Source organism: Phascolarctos cinereus, unplaced genomic scaffold (genome assembly GCF_003287225.1).
Source record: "Phascolarctos cinereus isolate Bilbo 61053 unplaced genomic scaffold, phaCin_HiC Scaffold_2;HRSCAF=192, whole genome shotgun sequence".
In the NCBI taxonomy this organism is placed as follows: Eukaryota; Metazoa; Chordata; class Mammalia; order Diprotodontia; family Phascolarctidae; genus Phascolarctos; species Phascolarctos cinereus.
This window is the reverse complement of record NW_027555625.1, coordinates 355,439,634-355,467,496: the sequence shown is the minus strand read 5'-3', so window position 1 is coordinate 355,467,496 and position 27,863 is coordinate 355,439,634. Positions and strand designations below refer to the sequence as shown.

The window sequence follows — 27,863 nt, the reverse complement described above, 5'->3', positions numbered from 1 at the left end:
CCCCAGCTCCTTGTGTCTTCAGTTCCATCTGTCTCTCCTTCTGCCAGGAGGGAGGGCCTGCTGGGAGAGGAGGCAGAGAGGCAGACTGCGGCTGGCAGAGATCAGCGTGGGGGCCTTCTCCATGAACCCACCCTCTCCCCTGCCTATCCCCCAGTTACCCAGGCCAGGGAGTTCTGTGTGCCTCCAGGTAGATGCCCTGTGGCACTGTTCTCTCCTCACCCCCTCATTCACCTCCCCATTAATATCTATACTTATTGGACTTCCAGATGGGGCTCCAGTACACCCCACATCTGCCTCCAAGCAGTGCAAGCCACAGTTTCTAATTTCTTATGCTTCAGAACTAGAAAAGATCTTAGACATACTTAAGACAGCCTCATATAAAGCCTTCCTTTATGTCATACCTCATAGTATTTAAAATGGGAAGAAACCTTGGAGAAAGATGGAGTCTGACCCCTTCATTTGGAAGATGGGGAAACTGAGGCCCAGAGAGGTTAAGAACTTTGCCTAAAGACACACAGAGCAAAGATTCAAATGTTGAGACGCCAGCTCCAAATCCAGCAGTCTTCTGATTGGTCTGCCTGCCTCAAATTTCTGCCCACTGCCATCCGTCTGCCACTCAGCCATCAAATTGATGTGACTGTGTCACACATCCTGTGCAGTGAACTCCGGGGGCTCCTGATCACTTTCAGTATCAAATCAAACAGAGCCTTCTGTTTGGCTTCCAGAGCCCTGCTGGATCTGATCACTCCCTTCTTTCCCCTTTTCTTGCATCATACTTATCCCCAAGGACACTGACCCATTGCTAGTCCCCACATGAGACGCTCTGTCTTCTGATTCTGGGCATTTTTCCTGGCTGCTCCCCATGCTTACAACTCTGTCCCGCCTCATCTCTGCCTCCTGGCTTCTTTCAAGTCCCAACTAAAATCTCACTTTCTGCAGGAAGCTTTCCTGATCCCCTTAATTCCAGTGCCTTCCCTCTGTTTATCTGTGGCTTGTTCATACAGAGTCACTTGTATGTTGTCTTCTCTTTAGGCTGTGATCTCCTGGAGAGCAGGGGCTGAGTTTGTTTATTTGTTTTTTCCTTTCTTTGTATCCCATAAGGCTCGGTGTATGACATGTGCTTAATACATCCTTGACTCTTTTCCCTTCACCATTTGCCTTTTTCTTTAATAAATGTTTTTTAATTGAATTTTATTTTAGAGGAGGAAAAAAGAAAACCCCATCCCCAAACTTTTTCTGGGGGATAAAGGATAAGGCAAGACTTAGTAAGGTCTCCAGGATAACAGTTCCCTGCCTGTTTTCTTCCTCTTTGAGAAAGTTTCAGTACTGACATTTAACTAGCTGTCTCTGAGCCTCAGTCTTCATCTGTAAAATGGGAATAATAACTTGTACTACCTCCTTCAATAGAGAAGTTGTGAGCAAACCAGTTTGTAAATCTTTAAGTGCTAATCGAGATTTGAACAGTTATTATCATTTTTATTACCCAGCCTGGAATTTCCAGTGTAGTTATCATCATAGAAGATACTTTATAGATATTTGTTTAATTGGATTTATAAGAGAAAGTGTAGTGTGGTAGAAAAAGCCATGGGAGAAATCAGAAGAGCTGGGATGGAGGCCTGGCTTTGCCATTTAATAAGCAAGTCACTGAGCCTCTCTGAGACTCTGTAACATAGAGTAATAATTGCAGTTTTATGTGCAGTCATCTTTTTTTTTATTATACTGTGTTATGGAAATACTTGTTTTATTCCATAAATTAAAAATAAAATGAGCTTTTTAAATGAAGCAATAATCCTCGGGACACCTGCCTCCCAGGCCTTTTGTGAGGACAAAGCTTTTGAAGCCTTGAAGCTTTGCAGAAAAGTGCCTAGAGGCAACTAGGTAGCATAGTGGATAGAGCACCAGCCCTGGAGTCAGGAGGACCTGAGTTCAAAGCTGGCCTCAGACATATGATACTCACTGGCTGTGTAACCCTGATTGCCTTGCCAAAAAAAAAAAGTGAACTACCAGTTGAATAAATCTTCATTCCCAATTAAGTGTTCATGTTTGGACATTGCTTTACAATTTATAAGATATCTTAATGTTTACAAAGTTTTTCCTGTTACCTATCTCACTGTAACCCTGAGAAGGAGATGCAGAGGTTATTGGCCCCATTATATAGGTGGTTCTCAAAAGGCATGCTGTGAGCTGTCTTCTGGGATTTATGTGTGCAAAGGAATTGCCCTGGGAACTATTGGAAACTTTACCCATGCATTCTTGTGCAAGTTTCCTAGTTATGCTGCCAAATGTAAATAATTCAGTGTGCCTTCCTCATAGCAAACATAGTTGGAGAACCACTGATTGGTCTCCTATCAGTCTAGAGCCCAGGTCACCAGACTTTGCTGTCCAAGGCCTTTTCCTGTGTGCTGCAGTCTGTCCTTCAAAATTTCAGAGCAGTGACAGAGCAGAGGCAAAGGTTACTTACTCTCTCTCAGAGACTCCTGATAAGAATTTGTGGTTGGTGTGAACAGGGCAAGCCATTCTGGAAAGCCATTTGGAACCATTCCTGAAAGCTATTAAACTGTGCATACCCTTTGATCCAGTAATACCACTAGTAGGTCTGCACCCCAAAGAGATCAAAGAAAGAGGAGAAGGACCCATGTGTGCAAAGATATTTGTAGCAGCTTTGTTTGCAGGGGGGAAAAATGGAAACCGAGGGGGTGTCTATCAGTTGGGCAGTAGCTGAACAAGTTATGGTATATGAATGTCATGAAATTTTATTGTGCTGTAAGAAATGATGAAGAAGATGGTTTCAGAGAAACCTGGGAAGACTTATATGAACTGATTGCAAAGTGGAGCAAGCAGAACCAGGAGAACAATTTATATAGTAATCTTGTAAAGACAGTCGACTTTGAAAGTCTCAGGGACTCTGATCAGTGGGATGACCAAATACAATTCCAGAAGACTCATGATGAACCATGCTACCCACCTCCTGATAGAAAGCTGATGAACTCAGAGGACAGATTGAGACATATTTTTTTTTTTTGGACATAGCCACTATTTTTAGACAGTGCAAGAATTTGTTTAGCTCGACTATTCATGTTTATTCCAGGATTTTTTTTTCTTGAGGGAGATGGAAAGGAGAGAATATGAATCTTTGTTTGAAAAAAAAATTTTTTTTTTTAAAGAAAAGAATGCATGACTGGCCCCATGGCATATCACAGTAATTACCAAATGAATGACATCTGACTGGCTTCCTGCTCTATCTGTCCCAGGTACCGGGAGTGGCTCCCTATCCCATGCCATTATCCGAACAGTGGCTCCCACTGGGCATCTGCACACAGTGGAGTTTCATCAGCAGCGAGCACAGAAGGCAGAGGAGGAGTTCCGGGAGCACCGAGTGGACCGATGGGTGACCGTGAGGAACCAGGATGTGTGTAAGAATGGCTTTGGTGTGTCCCACGTGGCCGATGCTGTCTTTCTTGATATCCCCTCACCCTGGGAGGCCATTGGCCATGCCAAAGATGCCCTGAAGGTTGAAGGTAAGTTATAGACAGTTGGCTTCATGGTATGAGAGATTATATGAGGTAGCTGGGAGGTACAGTAGCCTTAAAATCAGGAGGACCTGAGTTCAAATCCAGCCTCAGACACTTACTAGCTGTTATAGCCTGGGGCCATTGCCCCACCCCAAAAAAAGAGTATGTATGTATCAGAGTAAGCATGAACATGTGTATGTGAGTTATGTGTCTGCTATCGTGTATGGCTTAGGGGTGTGTGTGTGTGTATGTCTCTTGTGGCTCTTTATCAGTCTCTGTTTGTCACTTAAAGTGGGGTCGTGACTGCTCTGAAGAGGGAATATATTTGAAAATAACAAAGCAGCGTAAAAGTGTGTAGAGAGAGCCCTGGTTTGGGAGGCAAGATGTCTTTGGCAAACTCCTTCACCTCTCTGGGCCTCAATTTACCCATCTACATTCTTAGATTCTCAGATTTTCCTTCTAGCCCTGACATCCTATGGGTCTATGATTCTAGGGCCCTTTTTTGGCGGTGACATTCCATGTTCTATGTAAGCCTTCTTCTTGATCTGACATTCCATGTTCTATATTGTGAGGCCCCTTCCAACTATGTCATGTTGTGCTCTATGTTCTAAAGCCCTTTCCAGTCTTAGCATTCTGTGTTCTGTGTTCTAAGGCCCTGTCCAGCTCTGACTTTCTATGTGGTAGGATTCCAAGGCTCCTCTTCCTGCTCTGACATTCCATGTTCTGTGACTCTAGGGCCCCTTCCACCTCAGTGTTCTAAGGCCCCTTTCCGCCCTGACATTCTTTGTTCTGGGTTCTTTCCTCACTCTTATCCAACATTGTTTGTCACAGCGGCTCAGCAGAGGATAGGAGTTTGTGTGCTTTGGCTCAGGCTTTGTCCCATCTGCTCATCTCCCTGGTAGGCCTTGGCGTGGCGGGAGGAGAGACTTCCCAGCATCGACAGGTACCGAATCTGGGCTTCACAGGGGAGCCGAGGCTAGCCAGATAGTAATCGTGGGCCCGCAAAGTGTCAGGTGTGTATGGTCCTGGACCTGGCCAGCCTCCCAGCTGACAGCAGTGATTGGCCGAGGAGGCGAATATGAGAAGAATGCCTCATGTGGTAGCACCTGAAGGTTTAGCAACTGCTTTCATGCGTTGCTCTCTGAAAGAGCAGGCTTCAGCTCAGCCATCCCAGAGTGAATCTGGAATGTGACCAGCCATGCTGACAGCAGGCCCCTGAGGCAGAGGAGGCAGGACAGTTAGTGACCAGCTGGCTCTTTTGGGGTCCAGACAACCCTTATGATCATCTGTTCTAGATCTCATCCTCTCCTCCCTGACCTTTGTGCATTTATATAGATTATCCCTCATGCTTATAATAGGCTCCCTTCTCATCTCTTTCTCTGGAGATCTCTCTTCCTTCACAGTCTAGCTCTTAAAAACAGGACACCATGAAGTCTTTTTTTTTTTAAAGGAAATGTTGTTAAGTGACTTGCCCAGGGTCACACAGCTGGTAAGTGTCTGAGGCTGGATTTGAACTCTGGTCCTCCTGACTCCAGTTCTGGTGCGCTATCCACTGTGCCACCTAGCTGCCCCAGCACCATGAAGTCTTCCCAGATTTCCTCTCAACTGAAAGTGACCCTTCCCTCCTTAAATTTTCCCTGGGCATTTTGCTTGCTCCTCCTTTGCCCTGTCATATTCTACTTTATATCAGATTTATTTGCGTATGCATCCTGTTCCTCTTATTAGATCATCACAGCCTTGTGCTAAGATGGCTGGACAGGTGGGTAGAAAGATAGACAGGCAAATTGTTATGAAAATTTTCAGGGTCCTTACTCATTATTGCCCAAATAAGCCAGCACAGGATATAGACAGGCGAACTGTAGCTCATTTATTTCTCTGTCTCTTTCTCTCTCTGGTGACACACACCATCAGTAGGTGATAGATATGTGTGTCTCACGGTTCTACAAATGACATGCACCAATGTGTGTGTGTGTGTGTGTGTGTGTGTGTGTGTGTGTGTGTTCTCTCCTCCTGAGCTGTGTAACCCAGAGAGCCTAACTAGGGAAGATGTGCTGCTTACAAAAAGAGGAGGCTGAAATTGTTACAAGGGGGAGAACGTGTCCTTGTTTGCATGGCCATGTATACAAACCAAAGAAAACTTGTACCTTCATTATCATTTTAGCATTCCTTAAGGGCCTACTACAGGCTTTATCAGAAGGAGATAACTTCCTTGGGATATTTTGTCTTTTATAGCCCCAAAGAGATTAGGCGGGAAGGGAGATATTGAAAGAGAGCTTGCTGAGACATCACAGAGTAAACAAAACCAAAAAACAAACTGGCAGGTACGGAACAAGAACAAAATAGACTTGGTTACGTCAATACTTAACAGATTACTTTCAGCAGATTGATAGGTAGATAGAATATATATGTATGATATATAGATATATAAAGTGTATAAAACATTTTATCCATTTCATTTATTTATTTATTTTTGGTGAGGCAATTGGGGTTAAGTGACTTGTCTAGGGTCACACAGCTAGTAAGTGTCAAGTGTCTGAGGCTAAATTTGAACTCAGGTCCTCCCGACTCCAGGGCAGGTGCTTTTATCCACTGCACCACCTATCTGCCCCTAGAATATTTATTAATTGCTTACTATGTAGAGGCATTATACCAAGCACTGAACGTACCGGTACAAAGAGGTAAGATAATTCCTGCCCTCAAGGAGCTTGCATTCTAATGGGGGGAAGACATCACATGCTGGGATTTTGGGCTAGGGCTAGGGCTTTGGAACCCGACAGACTCATTACACTGCTGGGAAGTGGGTTAGAGGCCTGGGCTCCAGCCAGGTAGGGCAAAAGTTCACCTATCAAAGCTAGGGGACCCTTGGGCAGAGTCTGAATTTCCAATGGGAAGAAGATGAGGTTGATGATGACGACCAGGGAGCAGCCAGCATGGTGAGGAGATGATCGGAACTGATAACACACAGGCCCTGCTCTCAAGGACTCAGGAACAGAGGGCAGGGGTTCAAATCTTGGCTTTTCTACCTATGTGTGGACCTATCTTATCTTCCTTACTAGACTGAGACATCTGGGGCCAGTTTTCATTCCTTTGTCCGCCTCAGAGTATAGAACACCAGGCCCAGAATGGGCATCGGAGAACTATCTGATGATTAAAAAAAAAAATGCATTCTTTTCTCCACCTTCTTTTCCTCTTCTCCCTCCCTTCCTGTGCAGAGCCACTCACTCCCACTACCATCACCGGCCTTTGCAGCATTTACTAGTGACTTTCTCAGGCCTGGCCCTGTCCCTGAGTCACTGCTCATGCCCTTGACTACAAATACAAGATAAAAGAACCCTGCAGAAGCAATGGGAACTAGACTGAGGCTGGACCCCCCTGGGTATGGTCCTCAGGCTGTGAGGAGGAAGGTTACTGACATCATTTCCCTTCCTTCTTCAGGAGGATTGACCACAGTTACAGGGTGACTGCTGTCTAGACAAAACTATGCTTCAGAGATCGCTTTTGGGGAGCCTTCCTTTGCAGGCAAGAGCTTTTCCCAAGGAGGCTTTAAGAGATGCTTCTAATCACCAGGGCAATTTTGTTTACCTCATCTCCCAGCCTTGGGAGGTCCCTTCCCTGGTTGCTTTGTCCCCAAGAGGACCAACCCGACAGAGGATAAGTCTGTGGTGAGGTTGATGAAGTAGAGACGGCACCAGACTGGAGCGTGGGAGACTTGGGTCTTAATCTTGGCTCTCCCTCTGAGTCGCTTGTGATCTTTTTGGGGGGGGGGTACTTTTTTTAAATTTTACACTTAAATACAAAATGAGAAAAGGGTGAAAAAATGCCATGTGCACAGCAGACCATAAGAGAGGATTCAATATAAAACAAGAAATTTCCCTTTCAAGAAAACTTGTATAATAAATACTACACATTGTTTTTAAAGCAACCCAGCTTTTCTTTGCTTCCTTGTTTGTTATGCATGTTTTACTTTATTTTTCCCCCCTCTCTCTTTTCTCCCTACGCCCTACCCCACTCCCCACACAATTAAGCATGGATATATATAGATAATTATAAATATAGACATATATACACATATGCACTCATACACATATATGTAAGACTATACTATGCTCATTTCCTCCTATCATCTCTTTCTCTGAAGGTAGATAGCAGCTTCCTTCCTAAGTCCAAATCTTTCCATGTTTTTCTAAATCAACCAGCTCATCTTTTCTTACATGACAACAACATTCCTTTCTGGATTCAAACAGCATCATCCTTCATAGGTCCTTTTTGGTTAATTTGGATATTTATAGTAGTCAAAACGACATAGTGATTCAAAGCTGTTCTTAAAACAATATTGCTGGGGGCAGCTAGGTGGCCCAGGGGATAGAGGACTGGTCCTGGAGTCAGGAGGACCTGAGTTCAAATCTGGTCTCAGACCAGACACTTGATACTTACTAGCTGTGTGACCCTGGGCGAGTCACTTAACCCCAATGGCCTAAAAAAAAATTAAGGTGCTGTGTGATGTTGGCGAAGAGGAAGGGATGGACCCTCAACTTCAAGCATTCTTGGACGACTACCTGAATAAGAACCTTCTCGCTAATAGGAGGGTGCTGAATTTGGAGCCAGAGGTCCTGGATTTGAATCCAGGTCTGCTTCTTGCCCCCTCTATTACAGCCCTTCACCTCTCTTAGTCTGTTTCCTCTTCTCAGAAAATCAAGGGATTAGACTAGGTGACCTCAGAGGCAGACTAGGTGACCTCAGAGGCCTCTTCTGGTTCTCAAGTTCTATTTCCCCGAGTAGGCATCCCGGCCTGTGCTTAAAGACCGTCAGTGATGGGGAGCTCATTATATATTCAAGCAGCCCCCTCCACTTTTACCTAACAATAATAATTAGGAAATTGTCCTCATGCAAAACCCACATTTACCCCCCAATAATTTCTACCCATTTCATTCTTCTCTTAAAGATAAAGCATAAAAAAGTCTAATCTCCCTTCCATAACAGCCTCCATACTGGTAGACAGCTGTCTGGTCTCCCCTAAGTCTTTTCCAGGCATAACATAATCTCCAGTCTTCTCCTTTGGGGGCAGTTTGCTAATGTCATTCCTAAAATGTACCCAGAGACAACCACGGTTAAGTGGGTTGCCTAGGGTCACACAGCTAGTAAGCGCCACACGTGTTTGGTCTAAGGCCAGATTTGAACTCAGATCTTCCTGACCTCAGGGCCGGTGCTCTATCCACTTTGCCACCTAGCTGCCCCTAACGGTATTTTTTTTAAGGAGGCAGTTGGGGTTAAGTGATTTGCCCAAGGTTACACAGCTGATGAGTGTCAGTAAGGCAGGATTTGAATTTGGACCCTCCTGACTCCAGGGCCAGTGCTTTTTCTACTGTGCCACCCAGCTGCCCCAGCCGCAGTATTCTAGGTGGTGTCTCACCGAGCCAGAAGAAAGTGACTCTGTCACCTTCCTACGTCTGGACTGCTGTGCCTCAATGAAATCACTTCTTCCCTGGGCCTTAGTTATCTCCTCCTCAAATAGGGTAATGATATTAACAGTTCAGATTTTGTTGTCAAGTTTTGGTTTATAAAGAGCTGTACATTTTTATCTCATTGGACCTTCACATCAGCCCTATTAGGGGTAGTAGGAATGTTTTTCTCCATTTTTGAAGTGGAAACTAACAGAAAGGGGGGGTATGACTTGTCTAATGCGTCACACATTTCTTCCTACCTTGCCTCCCTCATGAGGGTGTTTTGAAGTTCAGATAAAATAGTAGGTGTGAAACATTATGGTTATGGGGCAGCTAGGTAGAGTAGTGGATAGAGCACCAGCCCTGGAGTCAGGAGGACCAGAGTTCAGATCTGGCCTCAGACACTTATTAGCTGTGTGACCCTGGGCAAGTCCCTTAACCCTGATTGCCCCCCCCCAAAAAAAAACCCGACATGGTTATTTGAGGGAAATCCCAAGATCGTATTACAGATGCCCATCCAAATTGAGGGTGTAGGAGGAGGAAGGGCAAGAGAGTACTCTAGGGCTGGGAAATCATGGACCTTAGAAATCAACTAGTTCACCCTCCTCTTATTTATTTATATATTCATTCATTCATTCATTCATTTATTTATATGTGTGTGTTTGTGTGTGTGTGTGAAAACTTTTCCTGTGTACAGTTTGACTTGACAAATGTGGAAATTAACTTTAAAATATCTATTTGTATTATTCATAAATTTTATTTTTGATGCAGCAAACACTTGTCAACAAACACCCAGCAAAAAATCCTTTGCAAAGTACATTCCCAGAAAAGTGGTTAATTTATTGATTGCTCACAGAAGGGATATCTTCTTTAATTTTGATAATGTGGTACCAACAGTGATCATTATAATTTATAGGAGTAGAGAGACTGGGTGGTGTAATGGATAGAGCACTGAACTTAGAGATAGAAAGACCTGGTTCGAATAATTCTAATAATAATAATAAATTTGAATAAAAATTCAAATATTTAGCTCTGTGAATGTGAACAAGTCAAATATGCCTCTGTTTCCTCATCTTTAAAATGAGAAGGGGGGGGCAGCCAGGTGGCGCAGTGGATAGAGCACCGGCCCTGAAGTCAGGAAGAACTGAGTTCAAAGTTGGCCTTACACCAAACACTTGACACTTACTAGCTGTGTGACCCTGGGCAAGTCATTTAACCCCAATTGCCTAAAAAAAGTTAAAAAAATAAAATGAGAAGGTTAAACTTGGCATCTTAGGTCCCTTCCAGCTCTAAATCTGTTTTCGTCTCATCTAGAGCTGAAAGAGACCTCTGAAGCCATTGAGTCCACCCCGTTGGGTGGGAACTGAGGCTCAGAGAAGTATGGGATTTAAATCCTCTGACTCTGGAGGCAGTGCTCCTTCTGTTGTATCATTCCTCTTCCCAGAATTTCATCATCTCTTCACAAGGATTTTATTTATGTCACTTTAGATATAGCGTTTATCATTCCTTCCCCCTGTTTCATTATACACGTCTTCCCAAGTTTCTCTGAATCCTTCTCGTTCATTTGTTTCTTGGCAAGGTAATATTCCACGGCTTTCAGAGACCATCATTTGTTTAGCTCTTCCTCAGTTGTGGGGTACATATTTTTGTTTCTAGTTTTTGTTATTACAGATAAAGCTACAATGAACATTTTTTGTGCATGAGTTCTCTTCATGTTGGTCATCTCCTTGGAATATATAGTCTCAGTAGTAGATGCTCTAGGTCAAAGGGTATGAACAATTTAGTAACTTTTCTTGCATAATTCCAAATTGTTTCTTAGGACTGTTGAACTAATTCACAGTTCTACCAGAATAAAATTAATGTGCCTGTTTTCCCAGACCTTTTAATAAAGAGCTTCCTTCCTTTTTCTTTCTTTTTCTTTCTTTCTTTCTTCCTTTCTTTCTTTCTTTCTTTCTTTCCTTCTTTCTTTCCTTCTTTCCTTCTTTCCTTCTTTCTTTCTTTCCTTCTTTCCTTCTTTCTTTCTTTCCTTCTTTCCTTCTTTCTTTCTTTCTTTCTTTCTTTCTTTCTTTCTTTCTTTCTTTCTCTTTCTTTCTTTCTCTTTCTTTCTTTCTTTCCTTCTTTCCTTCTTTCTTTCTTTCTTTCTTTCTTTCTTTCTTTCTTTCTTTCTTTCTTTCTGTCTTCCTTCCTTTCCTTCCTTCCTTCCCTCTTTTCTTCTTTCTCAGCAGTAGTGATAGTTATTTTTATTTTTATTAATAAAGAAGTTAAAATTACATATACAATTTAAACTATTATATATTATTAGTGAGAGGTAATAGGGCATAGAGATACCATAGGGAAGGAGAACCAGCCTCTAAATCACAGTAATTAATCAATCAGCTAGCTTTTGCCTAGCACATAGTAAGTTATAGGTACTGTGCTAAGTGTAGGAGATACAAAGACAAATGCAAAACCATCCCTGCCCTCAAGAAGCTTACATTATAAAGTGATACTCTACTAGGGATATACAAGTCATGTAGAAAGTACATTCAAGGCACTGTTGGATGGGAAGGCACTAATAGTTGGGGGAACCAGGAAAGGCCTCTCTCCTGCAAAAGGGGGCTCTTGAGCTGATCTTTAAAAACAATTTTTTTTTAATTAACAGAAATTTATTTTCTTTCCTCTCTACCTTTTCTCCATTGAAAAAGAAATAAAAATAAAACCCTTGATTTTTTTTTTTGGTTACTGTTTTTGGTTAGGCATTGGGGTTAAATGACTTGCCCAGGGTCACACAGCTAGTCAGTGTTATATGTCTGAGGTGGGATTTGAACTGAGGTCCTCCTGAATCCAGGGCCAGTGCTCTATCCACTGAGCCACCTAGCCACCCCCAACTTGATATTCCTAAAGCACAGGATTGACCCTATTGTTTCCCTGCTCAAGAAGCTCCATTGGCTCCTTGTTGCCTCTAGGGAGAACATCTGTAGTCGTCCTGATCTGTACCTGGCCACTGGACCCAGATGGCTCCGGAGGAGAAAGTGAGGCTGGTGACTTTGCAAAGCCAGCCCTGCCTCACTTAAATCCGATTCACTTGCAAGTCATGGCATCATCACCTTGATGTCATGGTCCTCTATGAGAATGAAGGATAAACGACAGCCTCTAGGATCTAATATAAATTCCTGTTTTGGAGGAGTTTAAAGTAAGAGGCTGCTAGGTGGTGCAGTGGACAGAGCATTGGGAAAATCAGTATGTGTATTGAAGTCCCCTAATATGTGGGTGACCAGCTAGGTGGTACAGTGGATAGAGTGCTAGCCCTGGAATCAGGAAGACTCATCTTTCTGAGTTCAAATCTGGCCTCAGACACTTACTAGCTGTGTGAGCCTGGGCAAGTCACTTAACCCCATTTGTCTGTTTTCTCATCTGTAAGATGAGTTGGAGAAGGAAATGGCAAACCACTCCAGTGTCTTTGCCAAGAAAAAGGCCCACATGGGGTCACAAAGACGTGGCTGAATAGTATCAAACAACAGATTTTAAATCCACATTTTCTAGACTTGTTAAGCATTTATCCCCCTTATGTCCTCCACAGACCAGCCAAATCATCCCAGTAGCTGTTCCTCACACATGGTGTTCCCAGCCCTCCATGCCTCTGCATAGGTCCCTCCTGCCTGGAATCTACTCTCGCCTCCCCTCTGCCCCTCAGAAGCTCTGCCTTTCTTGGAAGCTCAGCTGAAGTGCCGCTTCTGCCATGAGGTCTTTCCAGATGTGAACACCTCCTCTGCCCCCTGCCCAGTCATCTGGGTCTTACCTTACCTTTTTTTTTTTTTTAAAGGCAGTGGGGTTAAGTGACTTGCCCAGGGTCGCACAGCTATTAAGTGTCAAGTGTTTAGTCCGAGGCTGGATTTGAACTAAGGTCCTCCTGACTTCAGGGCCGGTGCTCTCTCCACTGCACCACCTAGCTGCCCCCTTACTTTTTTTTTGCATATGTTTTACATTGACACCTGTGGTTTCCTCCTTGGGGACAGGAATTCTTTTGGCCTTTTTTGTCAGTACATAGTACTGGTTCAATCAGTTCGTGTTGAATAATGTCTCCCTGGCATTTAACACAATGCCCTACACATTTATCTGAGGGAAGGGCTCTCACCTGTGACTTAATGATTGTAGGGATCAGTGTGTGGAAATGCTCTCCACCCACACAGAGCTGGCTGGCCCACGGAAAAGGTTGTTGGCTCCAATAGCTGGTCAGGATTGGGACCACTCTAAGACTGGGGCTCTTAAGCTCTGATGTGTCTTGGACCTTTTTGGCAGTCTAAGTGAAGCAGCCCAGATTCCTTCTCAGAATAATATTTCTAAATTCCTGACATAAAATAACATGGGATTACAAAACAAACCAATTATGTTAAAATAAAGATGTATATATTTTCTTCTATTCAAGTTCACTGATCCCCGGAAATCTATGCATGGACCTTAGGTCAAGACACCTCCTCACTAAGATTTTTGTCTAATTAGTTCCATTCCCTGATGACCGACAGTACAGGTACATCCCTCCACTCCGTCTCTGGAGCCTGGAAAGGGTCTCCGGCCTTGGGTGGCTCAGAACCCAAGCAATGTGAGTTTTTTCCCATCTTGGTCACTGCTCTCAAAGCTGAGAGAAGGTGTGTTTCCCGCCCCCTCTCCTTCCCTCCACAATCCCCTGAGAGTAAATGGGGAGACACTGGCTTTTGTTTTAGTGTCTTAATCCTTCTCTTTCTTTCTCTCTGCTCCAGGGCCTCCCACTGCTTTAGTGCTGAGACACATGAGCTCTCACAAACATCCCCTCCACGCTCACACACTCCTCAACGTGAGATTCCTTAGTCACCAGTCATTGCAGTATCAGACCCAGAAGATCTGAACTTTTAAAGGCGGATGTGGGAACTTCAGGTGTTTCTTAAAGGAAGAAAGTCTTAAAGTCTTTTATAGTGTAAATCTTTTAAGTCTTTTATGTGTGGTCCCAGATTGGGAGAAAGCCTTAAGGGGTGTGAGTTCCCAATCTCTGGAGGCCTTGGAGAGGAAGCTGGGTGGAAGACCCCTTTGTCAGGGTGATTGTAGAGGGGCTTCCTGCTTAGTTACTGTTTAAGTTCAATGGCCTTTGGGGTTCTTCCCTCTCTGAAGTTGATGATTTCTGCTGCTTATGCCCTCTGTACCAAAGGTCACATCTTTTGCCCCTTCCAGGCCTCAGTTTCTTCTGCAGTAAAATTAGAGTTAGCCAAAGGTGGTCTGACCTAGTTCTGAAGTCCTCTATTCCCTGGCATCAGTGCTGTCAAAATAACAGCTCCCACTAAACCATACCACAGGGCTTCTGACTTCCAGGCTCCAGAGTCAGGGCCCTGGCCCAGCTCCCCTTCCTACCCCCTTACTCCCAGGGGTGATGCCTTCCCATCACCTTACTAAAAAAAACCTTTTCTGAACCCCTTACCATGGAAGGAATTATGGAAAAAGCCCCTAATCCTCCCCTCTCCTGTCTCTTGGGACAGCAGCTGAAGGGCTGGGGAAAGTCTCCACCCCCTCCCTCCCATCTTTCTGTTTTCCTGGGAGGAAGTTCTTTACCTCACCAAAGGAATTCATTCCCTAAAATGCTGCAGCAACTGGCAAGCTGAACTGGGGGGTTGGGGGAAGGCTGGTGAGAGACAGCAAGGCTGCTTCCAGAAGATATTATAGGACCTAGACATGGGGCCCTTGGGGCAGGGGGGACAGAGAAGCAGGTGCTGTTGGAGGTGGGCTGGAATGTGCTGCCTTATATATCAGCCCTCTTCCCCAATCCCAGCGATATTCCAGACGAATTTGAGCCTCGAGAGCAACAGCTGGGATGTTCTGGATTTCAGTCCCTCGATCCCTTGAGAATGGGGATCATGGCTTCAGCTTGTTTCCTCCCATGGGCTCGTGTCTGCATTTTGCACCATTCTCCTGGGGGAGAAGTTTTCTTTCCCCCTGCCTTCACAGTGTTAGCAGCTTTCCCTTTCTCTTCCATGTTCACAACTTTGGGGTTATCTTTAGCTCTCCCTACTCTCTGACTGCTCATATGTGGCTATTGCTGGGGGTGGGGGGAGTGCCCTTCCCCAGGCACCATATACTGGACCGGGGAGGAGAGGTCTATCTCTTCTTCTTGGCTTCCCTCCTCTCTTCCTTTTTTGCTTTGCCTTTTGAGTTCCCACTCTTCTGACCCCTCTCCCTCCTTTTCCTACCTTCTCTTCCTCTCTCCTTTCTCCTTTCTCATTTCTTAAGAAATCTCAAGATTTCTCAAGAAATCTCCATTTTCTCTCTCCCAACCTCCTCTTCTGTGCAGGGACAGAGGTGATCACCAGGGTAACAGGGGAAGAAGCCAAACGTGATTTTCCTCTCCCTTCCCCCAGCCCAGGGCCTGCTTTAGTGAACGCCAAACATCCCTACCCCTTTCTTTGCGGCTTGACCCATGGGAAGGAAGGATGGGCTAGTAGCAAACCTCAAATTGCAATGAATGGGGAGGCAAAGGAGGGGTGCGGGGAGAAGATTTACAAGGACTCTCAGCTCAGATGTCTTACCGGGCTCACAGAGTTCCCCTCCTGGGACTTGGGTTCTGAGGTTGGGAAAATGTTCCCCACTTCCCCTCCTTAACCCTTGCCCAAATTACTTTTCCCTGATAAGTAATCGTCTGACACTGATTGTGACCTTTAGACCTGAGCCCTGTCCTCAGGGAGCTTCTAGTTTGGGGGATACTGAGGAATTAAAAAACCCTTAAAGAGTCAGTCTGTGAAGGGAGAGGAGACCTATATATGTGAACAGTTAACTATAAGAAATATCTCAATGTTTGATTCATTCAGTAGACCCTTTCAACACTTACTATGTACAAATGATTGACGTAGCCACTAAGTGCTGGGGGAGCTTAGAACGCTGTGGGGTGGGGGACTCAAGCAGGGCTTCCCAGAGTGGACGGAAGTATAGCTGAGCTAGATTTGAGGTGGTGGTGGTGGTGGTGGTGGTGGTGGTGGTGGTGGTGGTGGTGGTGGTGGTAGTGGTAGTAGTAGTGAAGGTGAATCAGCCCTTCTCTCTCAAAGAGAAGATAAGGCTCTTCTTCAGACACATCCAGGGTCTCTGAATGCTGTGAGCATCCCATGCTCTGTGTTATACTTTTCTGCTAAGTGACAAGAGGTTTGCTGTGTGGGCTAAGTTACCCACATGGTACGAGGTGGACAAGGCCACCAGAGGAGTGCCTTCTAGCTGGATGTGTGGTATGGCAATTTCCTGGCACAAGGTCAGGTTTCTTTGTGTGCCTGTGTGTTTGTGTGTGTGTGAGAAGGCGTGCCTTGAGAACAGCGTGAGAAAGAAGGGGCATGGGGCAAGGTTTGGGGAGACAATTCTTGTGCCTCCACATACAAAGAGTTCCTTTGCTTGGTCCAAACTGGGCATAGCCTCTGAGAACTGGGAGAAACTTCAGAAGGCATCTCTTCAGCCTCTTACCCTGCATCTCAGTCTCCTCTACTGTCTCCCTGCCAAGTGGCCACCATCCAGTCTTTGCTAGAACATCTCCAGTGACCCTGACTGGGAAATTCACTATCCCAGGAGAGGGCTGGAGTCTTTGACAGCTGCTGTGATCTTTTTGTTGAAATGTTTTTCTTTCTTTCTTTTTTTTTAAATGAGGCAGTCAGGGTTAAGTGACTTGCCCAGGGTCACACAGCTAGTAAGTGTCAAGTGTCTGACGCCGGATTTGAACTCAGGTACTCCTGACTTCAAGGCCAGAGCTCATCTACTGTGCCACCTAGCTGCCCCTAGAATGTTTTTCTTATTCCTCATTCTGCCTACCTTAGAGCTAAGTGGAAGGCATTGGCATGGCATGACAGAAAGAGCATCGGATTTAATGTTAGCGCACCTGTGTTTGCATCCTTCCTCTGTCACTTAAATACCCCTTTGGCCTTAAGCAGGTCTCTCAACCTCCCTGAGAGTCAGTTTCCTCATCTTTAAAATGAGAGACTTGGACCAGAGGATCTCTAAGTTTCTTTTTAACTTTAAATCCTGTGATCCCATGATCCCGCTAAGTCTCTTTACCATGGAGATCAAACACAGATCCTTTCATAAAGAGAGCCCTATAGGGGAAGGTTCTGGTTACATTCCCTGGGACTTGGGGCATTCATATAGCCGGAAAAGGATTTGAGGAAGAATTGCATCTCTAATGGCAGTCCCAACTCATTCCTTCAAAACTACAGATCCTAGTGGCCTAGCTGGCCTGGTGTCCCAAGCCAAGTGTAGTTGGATGATAAAAAAGGTGACTCCTTGGCTCTCCAAGTTGAAACAGAATTCAGGACCATCTGGCCTGCCCCTTGGCTGCCTGGCAACAAGGCATTGTTCCCATTTGACATAGGAAGAAACAGTTTCAGAGAGGGGAATGGGGTCTTGCCTGGGGTCACACAGCAGTTTAAGGGCAGAACTCTAAACTCCACCCAATTATCTTAGCTGTCAGGCCAGTGCTAGAAGATCATAGAATCATAGGAGCAATCTCAGAGGCCATCTAGTGTGACCCCCTCATTTTATAGGGAAAACTGAGGCCTAGAGAGGTCGTGTCTTGTCAAGGTCACACAGGTAGCAATCATCAGAAGGGACATTTGACCCAGGTTTTTTGACTCCAGAAGGGCTGGGACATGTCTTAGAACACAGAACGATAGTCCTGAAGGAGACCTTTTCCAGATGAACTAATGAGTTCACTGGTAGAAAAGTGAGTTTCTTTTCTTTTCTTTTTTTTTTTTGACATTTCAATTTATTATGTATTTATTTTAAACATTCTTTTCTTCTTTAGTTTTGAGTTCCAAATTCTCTCCCTGCCTCTCATCCCCTCCCACCTCCTCTGAGAAGGCAAGCAATACAGTATCAATTATCCATGTAAAATCATGCAAATCGTATTTCCATATTAGCCATAATTTTTTAAAAAGCAAGAAAAAATACAGAAAGTGTGAAAATTATACTTGCAGAGTTCATCGGTTGTCTGTCTTTTCATCATGAGTCCTTTGGAATTGTCTTGGATCATTGTATTGATCAGAGTAGCCAGGTCCTTCACGATTATCATCATTACAACATTGCTATTACTGTGCACAGTGATCTCCTGGTTCTGTTCACTTTGCATCAAGAACTTTTTTTTTTTGGCTTTTTGATGAGGCAGTCAGGGTTAAGTGACTTGCCTAAGGTTACACAGCTAGTAAGTATCAAGTGTCTGAGATTAGATTTGAACTCAGGCCCTCCCGATTCGATTCCAAGACTGGAGCTCTATCCACTGAGCCACCTAACTGCTCCCAGAACTCTTTCTCCTTAGTCTGGTCATGGATCAGTTTAATGATTTGCTTTCATATATTCAACCATAATGTTTAGTTAGGGACAAATTGATTTTATTTTATTTACTTTTTTTTTTTTTTTGGTGAGGCAATTGGGGTTAAGTGACTTGCCCAGAGTCACACAGCTAGTAAGTGTTGTGTGTCTGAGGCCAGATTTGAACTCAGGTCCTCCTGACTTCAGGGCTGGTGCTCTATCCACTGCACCACCTAGTTGCCCCGACAGATTGAATAAATGAGAAAAAGTACCTGACCTCACAGGAGCTTGTAATCTCTCCTCTTCCTGGGAAGGAGGGATGGAGGTAGATTTTTCCAGGACTGGGATGGAATATAAATATTGCCTAGTAAGGTAGTCATTCCACATGATATAGAAAGAGAGCAGGATTTTTTTTTTTTGTAAGAACGCCTGACTTTGAATCCTAAATTTCCTTACTATTTGAGACCTTGGCCAACTCACTTCATCTATCAGTGAACTCACTAGTTCATCTGGAAAAGATCTCTCTCTCTCCAGGACCACCATTCTCTGTTCTAAGACACATCCCAGCCCTAAATCCTACGGTCCTAAGATTGAGGCTGAATTTAGTCATGGGGAGATAATAACATTGCTGTTTTATGTGTTTTCCCTCCTACTCCCTCCCTCCTCTTTTGTTCCTGTCCCTGCACCCCCAATCCTGCTCCCCTCCTACCTTCCTCCTCCTTCCCACCCACTTTCCCCTAGGTGGTCGCCTCTGTTCTTTCTCACCCTGCATCGAGCAAGTCCAGAGGACCTGCCAGGCCCTGGCTGAACATGGGTTCATCGAAGTCACCACCCTGGAAATCCTGCTACGAGAGTACAGCGTTCGGACCGCTAACTTGCCCTTGCCAGATCTGGGTGGGGCCCTGGACCCCTTGCCTGTCCTGGGCGAGACTCAGTTCAAGATTGGGGTGCCCTTGAAGGAGACTGTGGGCCACACTGGCTACCTGACCTTTGCCAGCAAAAGTTTGTTTTGATGCTGCTGATCTGAAGAGAGGAGGAGGCTGGGAGGTGGAGGGAAGGGGGGCCATGATGTGTGGAGTTGCCCAATTTTCTTCCCTTGGTCAGAGAATGCCTTATATAGTCAGGCCTCTCAGGCCTGGGCTTATGTGGAAACTCCACTCAGGCAGGCACTCAGCAGCCTGCACCCCGGGTTTTGGAAACCGAGCAAGGAGTCTTGCCAAGTCCTATCTAGGGTGTTTACTTTGCATCTTTTCACCCACCCCCACTCTCTTGAAGTCCTCTGACATCCCCCTTCACCCTCCACCCCCACTTCCCCTCCCCAACCCTGTGGCCTGGATTAAATTTATTTAGATGTGGGACATGTTTTCCAGCACCATCCCCCTCATTCCACTCCAAGCTCATTTCTTTGAGTTTTTATTTTTGTTTTAAAAGATAAAAAATTGTCCCTCCTACCACCCCTGCTACCAGTTTCTTTTCCAAATCCCTCTGTAACTGCTCTGTCCCACAGGGAACAAGGGGAGCCCTGAGGTTTAGCCAGAAAAGCACAAGATTTAAAGTCAGGACCTGGGTTCATTCCCTGCTACGTTACTCCATCCCCTTGTCAAGTGACTTCCCTTTTCTAGACCTCAGTTTCCTCATCTGTAAAAGAAAGAGATAGAACTAGAACTCTAGGGCCCCTTCTAACTGTAAATTCAGTGATCCTGAAAGATCCTGAGTGGCTAGGAAGGTTAGGAGCTGCTCCTAGTAAGCTAATACCATTGGGGGGGAGGGTGAGTAGCATACCATCCACACCCCAAGCCTGGCTTTGGGGACTGGATTCCAGCTGTTCTTAGGAGCAAAAACCCCCCTCCTCCGCTGTTTCTCTAAATCCCTGGGGATGGAAGGGCCTCTCTCATCCTTGCCCTGGAATGTTGCAGCTGTAAGATGGAAAATATACCATCCCCAGCCCATGGATAACCCCTCTGTAACAATAGAGAACTTAGTACATTCTTTTAACGGCTCACCTCTCCCATGTTTCTTTACCCAGAGAGAGTCTTTGGCCTGGTTTGCACATCAGTCTGGGCTGTTTATTTTTCCCGGGTCTCCCTTTGAGTACTGGATCGCATTTCCATCTCCTGAAATGGTCCCCCACATCTCTGAGGGGAGCAGGGGGCCCTGAGGAGGCCTTCCCTCTAGCTTCATTTGTCAGTATTTTACTTGGAAGCAGAGCTCAAACATGATAACAGGAAAAGGTTTCTAATCATCAGGGCCCAAAGAATGTTTCTGGAGGTAATGAGCTGCCTGTCACCTTGGGGCATTTGGGGACATTATAGAAAGGGTGGGGCTAGGTGCCCTCTTGAGTACCCTCTGGGTCTGAGATTCTCTGAGACTTAAAAACAGGCATATTTGACTCTTAGAGAGTCATGGGAGCTTGGATCTCAAACAGCTCTCCAGTACCCAAACAGTGTGCCTTCTACAATATCTAGCCTCTGTTTGAAGACCTTCAGTGACAGGCCACTCACTGCCTCCTGAAGCAGCCCAGTCAATTTTTGGGAAGCTCTGATTTTTGTCAATAATTTAATGCTTTGAAATCAGCATGGCACTTTATGTAACACAATCCTGTGAGATAGCTTACACAAGCATCTCCATTTTAAAGACAGAAACTTCACCCTTCAAGTGAATAAGAAACTTTTTCCTTAATCAGGCAGAAATCTGCGTCGTGAGACCAAGGAGAAAATGTTCTGATCCACTCCCCCATAATAGTCCTTCTGATAATTGAGGACAATGATTCTACCTATTTCCCACCTGTCTCTTCTCTTCTTTGGGATAAACAGTCTCATGTTCTCCAGCAAATCATCATGGGACCTATGTTCGTGGTACAGAAATGGGGTGTGGGAGTACAGAAATGTCCTGTGGTTCCAAGAGCCGAAAATCCTTACCCCAGTACCTGCCAAAGGACCTCAGTGGGGCCTGGGTTTGTGGCTATTCTGGGAAAATGAAGAAGAGACTCCAAACTTGTCATAGTTTAAAAGGAAATTCCATCTGTTCTCACCAGCAAAGTTAAAGAGTGGAATCCAGAAAGGCAGAAAGTAGTTGTGTAGGGGCAGCTAGGATGGCGCAGTGGATAGAGCTCCAGTCTTGGAATCAGGAGGACCTGAGTTCAAATCTGGTCTCAGACACTTGACACTTACTAGCTGTGTGACCCTGGGCAAGTCATTTAACTCTGATTGCCTCACAAAAAAGCAAAACAAAAAAGTTGTGTGTGTCCATTGTGGAAGATGTTATGGGAGCCTTGGCTCCTTTATCAGCCTTTTGAAAGGAGAGAAAAGAGATTGGAAATGGGTTCTCCTGTGTCTGTCTGTCTGTCTGTCTCTCTCAGGCTTATTGGTGTCAGTGAGTACATGTGTACTGGGTGTGCTTGTGTATGTGGATGCTTGTGTGCAGACACGTGTACCCATCAGTGCATACATGTCTGTGTGCATAATAGGCAGCTGTGAGCTAAACACAATGACTTTTGGACTGGATTATTGACTCTGACACTTTAATAGCTGTATGACCTGGGGCAAGTCTCTGGGCCTCAGTTTCTTCTGCAAAATAGGGCTAATAATAGCAACCCTCACTCGTAGGATTATCCTGCGGCTCAAATGAGAGAAGGGATATGAATTTATTTGGTAAACCTTGTCAACATGAGCCTTCCCCGTGGCGCGTCTGTGATTGTTTGTGCCTCTCTGGGTGTGTTTGCGCGGAGCTCTGGACATTTCCTTGGGGGAGAAGGGGTGACCGGAGCAGCTGTGCTGCCTTGGGGTCACAGGGGCGGGGTGTGTTCTCTATGGGTTGCCAGACCACATCCTGTTGCTGAAGGCCATGGGCTTCAGCTGTGCTCAATACCCAGAGTGAGGGCAGGAGCTGGAGCCAGCTGGGCTTGTGGGATGGTCCTCGGGGAGACAGAGAATATCCCATGCGGTCAAGGCTAGGGCTGGCTGAGGCAGTTGTAGGCTGTGAGAAGGGGCAGGCCCAGCCCTGTAGAAGCACTGAGCCTTCTCTCACCACATCCTTTTACTGAGGCTTATTAAGCTTAAGTGACTTACCTAAGGTCACGAGGTACAGGGTCTGAAAGAATCGTATTGCTCATCCTCACATCCAGCACATTCCTAGGTATAGCCACTGTTACTGTAGGGAGAGTTTATCGTACAAAGGAAGAAGCCAAGGCTCAAGGATTTGTCCAAGGCCACAGAGCTAAGTGTTGGTCCACATACTTCCTCAGGGAAGGCCCCGAGGTTCCAAAGCCCTCCCCCTGCACCCGTGGAGGTGTACACTTGGCCCAGAAAACCTTCCCTGCCCTTTGCCTACACTGATCTCACCTTCCTTCAGGTGTCTGCAACTCTTGTCTGTGACTGTATTGGACATTTGGAATCAAAACATCTGAGCTGGAAGGGAATTTAGAGGTCTTCTAGTTCAGTCCTCTTATTTTATAGATGGGGAAACTGAGGCTTGCGGGGTAAAGAGAAGTCACTTTAACCCAAGACCACACAAGTGCTCGAATTCCAAGCCAGGACCTATACCACCAAATTAGGATCTTTTTTTTTTCATTATACTGTCCTAAATAGCTAACATTTATGTGGCGCTTACCATATGCCAGGCAACTAATTGGTAAGTGCTTTGTGATATCTCATTGGATCCTCATGACATCCTTAGGAAGTAGGTGAGATTGTCATCATTTTACAGATGAGCAAACCAAGGCAAAGAGGGTTAAGTGACTTGTCCAACGTCACATAGCTAGTAAGTGTCTGAGGCAAGACCTGAACTCAAGGCTTCCTGGCTCCCCCTGCACTACCTAGCTGTCCCTGATCTAAAGGGCTTGGGGGATGGAGATTGGACTGTCCCTTTTTCTGCTCATCTTCCAGGTACCATAATTGTGGTCTGCTGGGGAGGTGCCCAAGGCGGACACTTAACATTGGCTACGGCCACGGCTTGGAATATTTGTTTCCAAATGACCACCTACCTAAAATGGGAGAAAATGGTGGCTGTGTCAGCCACCTAAGGATACCAATACCTTTTCAGGAAGGAGAAACATCACTGAAAGCTTGCTTCGCTTGTAGGGAAAGAAACCCTGAGGTCTTTACCCTATCACTGTTGTGCTCAGCACAGAGTAACCACTTAATAAATGCTTACCGACTGACTGGAGGCCCTGGGTTTGGTTTTGTTAAAGAGGCCAGATGGGTGTAAGGAAGCTCACTGCTTTTTTCTGCTTGTGAACTAGGTTTTAACTGGGGCTGTCTCCCTTAAACTTATTTATTGGTCAAGAAACCCCATTTCTATTTCCAGCACTGCCATTGTGACACCACAAATAAGTACCGTGCCTTCACAGGCCCCTTCTGTAAAATGAGGGTATTGGAGCACTGAAGTTCTGTTAAATATCTCAAGTTGTCAATGCTCGATTTGTAGGATCTGTTCTCAGTCCTGGGATTGAGGACTACCATAACAGGCTGTCATCCTAAGGCTCTAAGGCCCCACGAACTCCACAGTGTCTAGGGTGTCAGAGGAGAGAAAGGGGTGTATACTAGAGATGTTGTAAAGGTGAAATCAATGGGCCTTGGCAACAGATTGGATGGGGTGAGGGGAGAGAGTTAAGGAGGAATCTAGGATGACTGCTGAGTCAGGAGCTTGGAGCACTGGGAGGATGGGAGTGCCCTCTACAGTGATAGGGACAGTTGGAAAAAGAGATTTGGGAGTAAAGAAGATTAGTTCTGTTCTGGACATGTTGAGTTTAAGATGTCCGTGGGGCGAGATGTTCAGTAGGCACTTAGAGATGTGAAATTAGAGGTTAGGAGAGGCTAGGTCTGCATTAGTGGATTTGAGAATCGTCAGCCTAGAGATGATAATTGAATCTCTGGGAGCTGAGGAGATCACCAAGAGGGAAGAGGTCCCAGTGTAACAGTTGAAATAAGGTAAACTGAGGCACAAAGTTCTAAGCATGATCAGTTTATTAGTAAAGGGTAAATTTACCAATAAATAAGACCTCAGCTTCCTCAGCAAAAATAAGCCCCCCAAATGAGGGGGACAACTCTCTTTTATAGTTTTGGGGAATACAAAACAAAGAACAGGATCTTGAAGGCAGAGAACAAGTTATGATTGGTTAAGGGTTGGCAGCGTGGAGGGGGTGAGGACAACATGATTGGTTACAGAGATGAGGCTTAGGGGACAATATGATTGGTTGGAAATTGGGGACTTGGGGCTAGCAATAACCTCCTTCTTCCTTCCTATGACTAAGAAATATTCACTGAGTCCACTTTCAGAGTTAGAGACAGTGGACCGGACTCTTTGGATAGCAAACCAGGTATCCTGGAAGGATTTCGTGGTATGAAAATACTAGATCAGACCCCTTGTGTCCATCGGCGGCCCTTAAAGATAACAGATTTCCTTGAGGCAAGAATGGAACAGTGATTAGCAGGAGGACTGCATTTCTAAACTTAATTCATTACAGGTCAGCCAAATTTCTAAACTGAGTTCGGAAACAAAGAACCGTAACTTAGGACAGATCAAGTAACTGTAAATAGGTTCAATTAAAAAATGATAGAGAATCAATTTAATCTTCTCCCAGGACAGAACCTTAGAGGACATCCTCATCCAGGTGTGACCCCAATGAAGATCCTGCAGAGAAGACTGGGAAAGAGTAGTCAGATAAGAAGGAAGAGAACCTGAAGAGAGTGGTGTCACATGAAACCCAGAGAAAAGATTATCAAGAGGGTGAATGAGGATTGAGAAATGGCCATTAAACATAGCAATTAAGAAATAGCTGGAAACTTTAAGAGAACAGTTGCAGTTAAATGATAAGGTTGGAAGCCAGACTGCAGAGAATTAAGAACAGTTGGTGGAGAAGAAGAAATGGAAACTCCAGTTGTAGACAGCCTTCTCAGGAAGTTTAGCTTTAAAAAAAAAAAGATGGGAGACTAGAGCTATCAGGGATGGGTGGATCAAATGAAGGTTGTTTGAGAATTGAGGGAAAGATATGGGCATGTTTGTAGGCAATATGGAATCATCCAGGAGAGAGAGAGTGAATGTTAGTGAAAAGATAGGGATGATGGGGAAATCTGGAGAGACTGGGATGGAGGCAAGGAGCAGGGTCACCTCTTCATGTAAGACAGGCAAAAAGAAATTGGAACAGAAGGCCTCTGAGTGATGTGAGATGAGAAAAGTTAGTTCTCTGTGAATGGCCTCAATTTTTTCAGTGCAGTGGGAGACAAGGTTCTCAGCTGTGAAGCTGAGGGTAAGAGGAGATTTGAGAAGGGATGAAAAGGTTTGGGGATGCTGTTGTTGTGGGTAAATGGTGAATTGATTAGGGAAGTGTAAAAGGTTTGCCTTGCTGAAGTAAGGGCCCAGCTGAGATGACATAAAATAAATTTGTAGTGGATCCAGTGAGCAAAGTTTTGTGATTTTCTTTATATTCACTAGTATGTGAGTAGGAAAGAAGGGAAGTGGATGGTGGGAGTAGTCTAAGGCTAAGACTTGGCAGGGCAGGGTGGGCAATAAGATAAGGGGCTGAGGGCTTTCCCTGTTTCTATTCATCTTCAGTGATCCAAGTACCCCAATTGAGGTCTCCCGGGCCAGGCCAAGGAGGTGCTTAAGGCAGAGACAACATTGTCATTGAGGGAAGAGGAAAATGTATATAGTTGAACTGGTTCACCAAGGGGTAAAGGGAACGTAGCCACTACAAGGGTGATGGCCTAGGACAGAACTGAAGGGTGGAGGGATCCGAAGTCACAGAGAAGATGATGAACAGATTTTAGGGTGGCGAAGCAGAGGGAGAGAGGTGGAATGACAGTAGATTGTGATTAGAGAAGGAATTTTGAGTTCATGAATGTGGAAGCAGAACATTTGAGGGTGAGGGGAAGATCAATGGCCTGGTCGTCTTGGTGTGTGGCTGTGGTGGGTTAGAGGTCATGGGAAATTAGTAAATTGAGAAACTAAGAGATTAAGGTGTTTCAAAGAATGTCAGTATGTATGTAGAAGTCCCCTAAGATGAGGGCAGGAATTGGGAAGGAAAGACTGGGAGCCAGGCACTGAGCTAACTCACTGAGGAAAGAATAGCATCTTATAGGCCAGTGTACAACAGCTACCAACATTTTAACTGGGTGGTAAGTGTGGGTTGGGTGAACCTCAAAGGAGGGGAGTTTATTGAGTGATGGTGGTAGAGAGAGATTGGAAGTAGAAATAAGGAGTATTCCAACTCCCCCTCCTCAATCATTTGGGGTGGAAGGAGAATAATCGAGACTTTGACATGTTTCAAAATAGCTTTTTTTTTCTTTTTGGTGAGACAGTTGGGGTTGAGTGACTTGCACGCAGGGTCACACAGCTAGTAAGTGTCAAGTGCTTGAGGCCAGATTTGAACTCAGGTCTTCCTGACTTCAGGGCCTGTGCTCTATGCACTATGCCACCTAGCTGCCCCCAGGTCTTTCACACTTAACTAGCACCCCAACTATTCTTTCTTTCTGCCCCAGAGGAGACACAGGCCTGCTAGTAACTTTGGCAACAGCAAACTTGGAAGGAAGGACAAAGCCACACTGGGCACACGCACAACACCCTGTGAAATGCCAAATGCAACAAACCCCCTCAGGAGTGTGTGCTCCTTCCCAAACACTCAGGAATCAAGGAATCTTTGTCCAACTCAGTCAGAAGTTCCTGTGACCAGGGGTGAGAAAAGCCACGTGGGAAGCTCTGTGTGAACGGAGGTGGGAAAAAAAGTGGAACCTAAAGAAAGATGTATACTACGATTACAAGGTAAATGAAAAGATAATTAAGAGGAAGCCAAACTCTGGGTAACTGAAAAGCCAATCTAGTTCCCTGGAAACAGGGAATGAAACATACCTCCCTCTTCATGTTAGAGAGGTGGAATGGTGTATATGTGATCTGATACAATCAACTGCATCAGTGGTTTTGCTTTGTCAAAAGAGATGGTTTGATCCAGAGGGAGGGGTTCCCCCTCTCCATAAATGACTCATATAAATACAAAAAGCATTAATAAATTTGTATTTTTTTTAAAGAGAAGCCAATTCTCTCTAAATTCATCTTCCTTTCCTGAGGGACAGCTTCCCAAGCCCTGTGTCTGTAGGAATAGTCACAAATGCTCTCCTTGTCACCTGGATAGTGACATTATCCAGTTTCATGTGGCTTTGAACACCCTGAGAGGAAGGGTCAAGGCAGTAGTCTCATGCCTGTCTTGAAATGAGGAAAATGAGGCCTATAGGGAAAGTGTTCCTCCCAGTCATACAGTAAATAGCAGAACCAGAATTTAAGGCGAATTCCTTTGAATTACTTCAGTGTTCTTTCCCATCAGTCATTGCTGATCCTGAGAATGAAAGTCAGGAGACCTGGGTTCAAATGCTATCCCTGCCTCTGTCTGAATGACCTTGGGCAAAGTGCCTGTCCCTGGGCTTCAGTTTTTCCATCTACTAAATGGCCCGTAAAGACTGGGGAGGATAAAAAGGTTTACCTAGAGGAGATTAGTTTATTCTGCCTTAGTTTTATAGTCCATATAGATGTTTGTAGCCAGGAAGGGGCAAAGTCCCACAGAATCTCTGAGTTGCAAAGAGGCTCAAAGATCACCTTGTCTAATTCATCCATGGACAGGAATCCTCTCTGTATCCCCGATGTCTGC

At 45.1% G+C, this 27,863-nt stretch overlaps 1 protein-coding gene across 1 annotated transcript in view; it reads left to right on the top strand.

Annotated features, from left to right (window-relative positions):
* Positions 1–27,258, top strand: part of TRMT61A (tRNA methyltransferase 61A) — a 53,178-nt gene extending 25,920 nt beyond the window's left edge. The window contains exons 3-4 of the mRNA XM_020971154.2: positions 3,252–3,518; positions 18,971–27,258. Coding sequence (XP_020826813.1) covers positions 3,252–3,518; positions 18,971–19,242 — 539 coding nt within the window. The 3' untranslated portion in view covers positions 19,243–27,258. The remainder of the gene's footprint in view (positions 1–3,251; positions 3,519–18,970) is intronic.
* The last annotated feature ends 605 nt before the right edge of the window (positions 27,259–27,863 follow it).